Here is a 3408-nt window from a genome sequence, read left to right on the forward strand (position 1 = left end):
TAACACATCTAAATAAATGAAATAATGATAATTTATAAGTCATAATGTCATAATAATATTAAAATCAATAATTAATGAAAGACGACATCAGTCAAAATCGAACAAAATCGGTCAAAATCAGACAAAATCGGTCAAAAATGGTCAAAATCGGACGAAATCAGTCGACTCGGCCGAGTTGTCCGAGTTGACCGACTCGGCCTAGTTGGCTGAGTTTGGCCGCCCAGGCCGCCTAGCGGCCGGCCGAGTTTTGGCCGCCTTTAGGCCAAAACTCTAAGGCTCGGTGCCGCTTAGCGGCTAGGCGGCCGAGTTTTGCAACCTTGACCATTTGGAAGAATTAATGTCAAATTAATTAAGGTTATGAATTATGTATGCAAATTATATGTAATGATTCTATATACCAAATTTATGGTAATTTAATTTTGTTAAGTATTGTAATGTTTTATTGACTGATTTCAAATTTCAAACTATATTTTTGTCTACAATGAGCAGGAAAATAGCACTTATAATATATATATATATATATATATATATATATATATATATATATATATATATATAGATTTTGAATCTGGTGCACACCCCACATTCAGCCGTGCTCGTGAGCACACTCCGCAGCCGCTGATTTCTTTTGATCAATGGCTCGGATGGTGTTGGTTTATTCCCCATGTGCGCTGATTGTTTAGGTAAGTAGGGGTAATTTTGTACTTTGACTTATGCTTTTATTATCTCTAGCTTTATTTCTGGCGTTGTCTAAGCATTTGGGTATTCAATTTTTAGGTTTATTTTTTGGGTCTTTACGCAAAGCTCTCGCACCTGTCTATATTCACGCTCATCTCCTCTCTCTCGCCGGTTGGTCTCCTTTCCGTTCGAAGCCTTGCATCGTCTGCCCGGCGTCAGTGTCTCCGTGGATGGGTCTAGCAGAAGGCAGTCCAAGCGACTTAGAGGTATCTCGTCGTCGTCGTCTACGGGTACTATCTATCGTCGTTCTCTATTTTATTTTTTAAATTGTTTTTTTTGTATGTTTTGTGGTGTTTTATCTGGGTTTCTGTGGTAAATTGCCGTAGCTATGGGATTGGTTAGGGTTTTGGAGTTTCGATTTCTTGTGCGGTCCTAGTTCTTGTGTGTTTTGGGGTTTGTGTCCGGCGAGCTCGTGGATGTCCGGTGGTTTGGTGGGTTACAAACTGGGCGGCGAGTGTTCTTCTTCATTTTTTTTTGGTTTATGTTGTGTTTTTTTTTTTTTAATTCTCTGTGTATATACGATACCATATTTTAAATTGTAAGCCAGTGCACCAATCTGGGCCCTTTATTTAGTTGTTTGAACGATCTCAATTTATTAGTTTTATAATCTTGGATTTTTTTTTGCCTGAATTTGTCATGGTTATGTTTATAGAGTTGTTTTTGTCTTTCATTTACATATATATTTGTGTGTAATTAGCTGTTGTCATCAGATGCAGCCAAAATACGAGTTTCTCAGTTCCCAATTCAAAGAATAGTGTATCAAAGTTGAAACCAACAACGTCAGTTTAAATAAATAGGCTATTCTTGATGTTAATATTATATCTGTTTATATATATGTGTGCATCCGCGATTAATATTAATACAGAACAAAGAGTAAAAGAAGAAAAACCGGCAGTACCATGCCAGAATGGCGATGAACAGAGTGAATTCTTCTACTCGATCCGGGCAATATCATCCTCGAGGCTATCAACTTCTCCACTCCCTACAATTAAACCCCCTCAGATAAATCATGAAATCCATAATTCAATCACCAACTTCAATCACTAAACGGACAAACCGGCACCGGAGAGGGATGAGCGCGCTAGCCAAAACGGAGGAGGCCGCCTTCCTTGCGTCGCTGAGCGCAGAACCGTCTGATAGAAGAGAAACTGAAGATACACCGCAAGGGGTGAGAGAAATATGTTTAGTTGAACAAACATCATAAACAGAATCAATATACGGACAATGACTAGCACTCTTAGCTAAATTTCTGGACTATGTTTAATTTATGTGTGTTGTCATTTTCATTCTTAAAAGACAGTTGTCTATGATTTTGTTTTCTGTTAGTGTGGCTTAGAATGTTTGGTTGATTGGTCTGTGCATAGTTGAGTGTCACTATGTGCATGTTGCATTATTCTGGACACGGCAATACATGTTTTTTATTTTGAAATTTCCTGGTATCTGCGTTATTGTTTTAGTGTGTTCACGAATTTATTACTATGGATAAGGATAGTCTTACAATATAAGAGTGTTTGTGTAGGCAAGAAAAGATTGAGTCTTTGTGATTGTTTCCTGTTGGGGTTGTTCTTCTTTGATGTAAATGGCTGCCTATGATTAGATTATGTATTGAATTATGGACCTGGAAATCAATAGGTTGTTGTTATTGGACAATGAAGAATAATGGATAGTATGTGTTGTTGCTCACCTTATTCCAGTTGTTTTTTGGTGGTTTTGATTGTGTTGTTAAGGTGTTATAGAGATATGGCTTCACATAAACTGTGGATTTCAACAATGGGTCTTAGTTTTAAAGTCGAATTCAACAAGCTTAAATGCAATTTAAATGTTTTGCTAAATGTATTGCCTATACCTTCACTATAATTCATGTTTTGAATTCATCCTGCACTGCAATTCATGATTTTCAACCTCCAGGGAATGGGGTTTAACCCATGGAGATACAAGTTTCTTCTAGTAGTTCATGCCTTCAGGGCAATGAGCAAAGAGACTTGGGAAAAGAAGATGGGGGCTTACAAGAAGTATGAATTTTATGAGGCTGAGATATTCAAAGCTTTTGAAGTTGTATACAGAAAGATTGGCTCTTCTCTATTGATCATGACCTGCATATGAAGAGAGAGCCAGATACTCTTTTATCTCTTTTATCTGCCAAGGTGTACATTTCACCATTTTTGCCTAGAATATTGGTTGTTAATAGATGACATTTAGGCTTTCACACAACCAAGATGTAACTGAAGTGACTCAATTTAATTAAATGGTTGCTTTCTTGCCAACAATTCATTACATGTGTAATGTGTTTAAATCAATTTCCTCCAAAAGTTGGTTTTCTTCTCATTGTATAGAAGTATCAGAATTTGTGTGGTTCCAGTGTGATATTGCCTTTTCATCTATTTGAACCCATTGCATAATATGTGATTCATTCGCACACACCACAACGTGTAAATGCACACGCCCCATCATCATTACGCACACGCTTCTCCATTGCTCGCACACCACACCGACAATTAAACATCTGCTATGAAAATGAATTTACCCAACACGCACTAACCGAATCCACGATACGCACAGACCACTACATGAATACGCACACTCCATAATTAAAAATGCACAGACCCCCCCCCCCCCCCATACTTCTACCCATTTAGTAATTTTCTTCCATATACGGTCAAACCACATGCA

At 37.7% G+C, this 3408-nt stretch overlaps 1 protein-coding gene across 2 annotated transcripts; it reads left to right on the forward strand.

Moving 5' to 3' along the window:
- The first annotated feature begins 778 nt into the window (after positions 1-778).
- Positions 779-3094, forward strand: LOC109176441. 2 transcript variants are annotated; one of them, XM_019325867.1, is made up of 2 exons: positions 779-1906; positions 2647-3094. In XM_019325867.1, the coding sequence occupies exons 1-2, from the start codon at positions 1748-1750 to the stop codon at positions 2839-2841; spliced, it is 354 nt and encodes a 117-aa protein (XP_019181412.1). In that variant the 5' UTR covers positions 779-1747; the 3' UTR covers positions 2842-3094. The 2 variants fall into 2 exon arrangements, with proteins under 2 accessions (XP_019181412.1, XP_019181413.1); XM_019325868.1 differs by having other exon boundaries at positions 779-968.
- The last annotated feature ends 314 nt before the right edge of the window (positions 3095-3408 follow it).

This window comes from Ipomoea nil, unplaced genomic scaffold (genome assembly GCF_001879475.1).
Source record: "Ipomoea nil cultivar Tokyo-kokei standard unplaced genomic scaffold, Asagao_1.1 scaffold0706, whole genome shotgun sequence".
Classification (NCBI taxonomy): domain Eukaryota; kingdom Viridiplantae; phylum Streptophyta; class Magnoliopsida; order Solanales; family Convolvulaceae; genus Ipomoea; species Ipomoea nil.

Excerpts from the sequence above, each read along its gene's own strand:
- LOC109176441 (XM_019325867.1), top strand. The coding sequence starts at position 1,748 with ATGAAATCCATAATTCAATCACCAACTTCAATCACTAAACGGACAAAC. Across the intron at positions 1,907-2,646 it reads CTGAAGATACACCGCAAGGG|GGAATGGGGTTTAACCCATG; the intron begins GTGAGAGAAATA and ends TTCAACCTCCAG.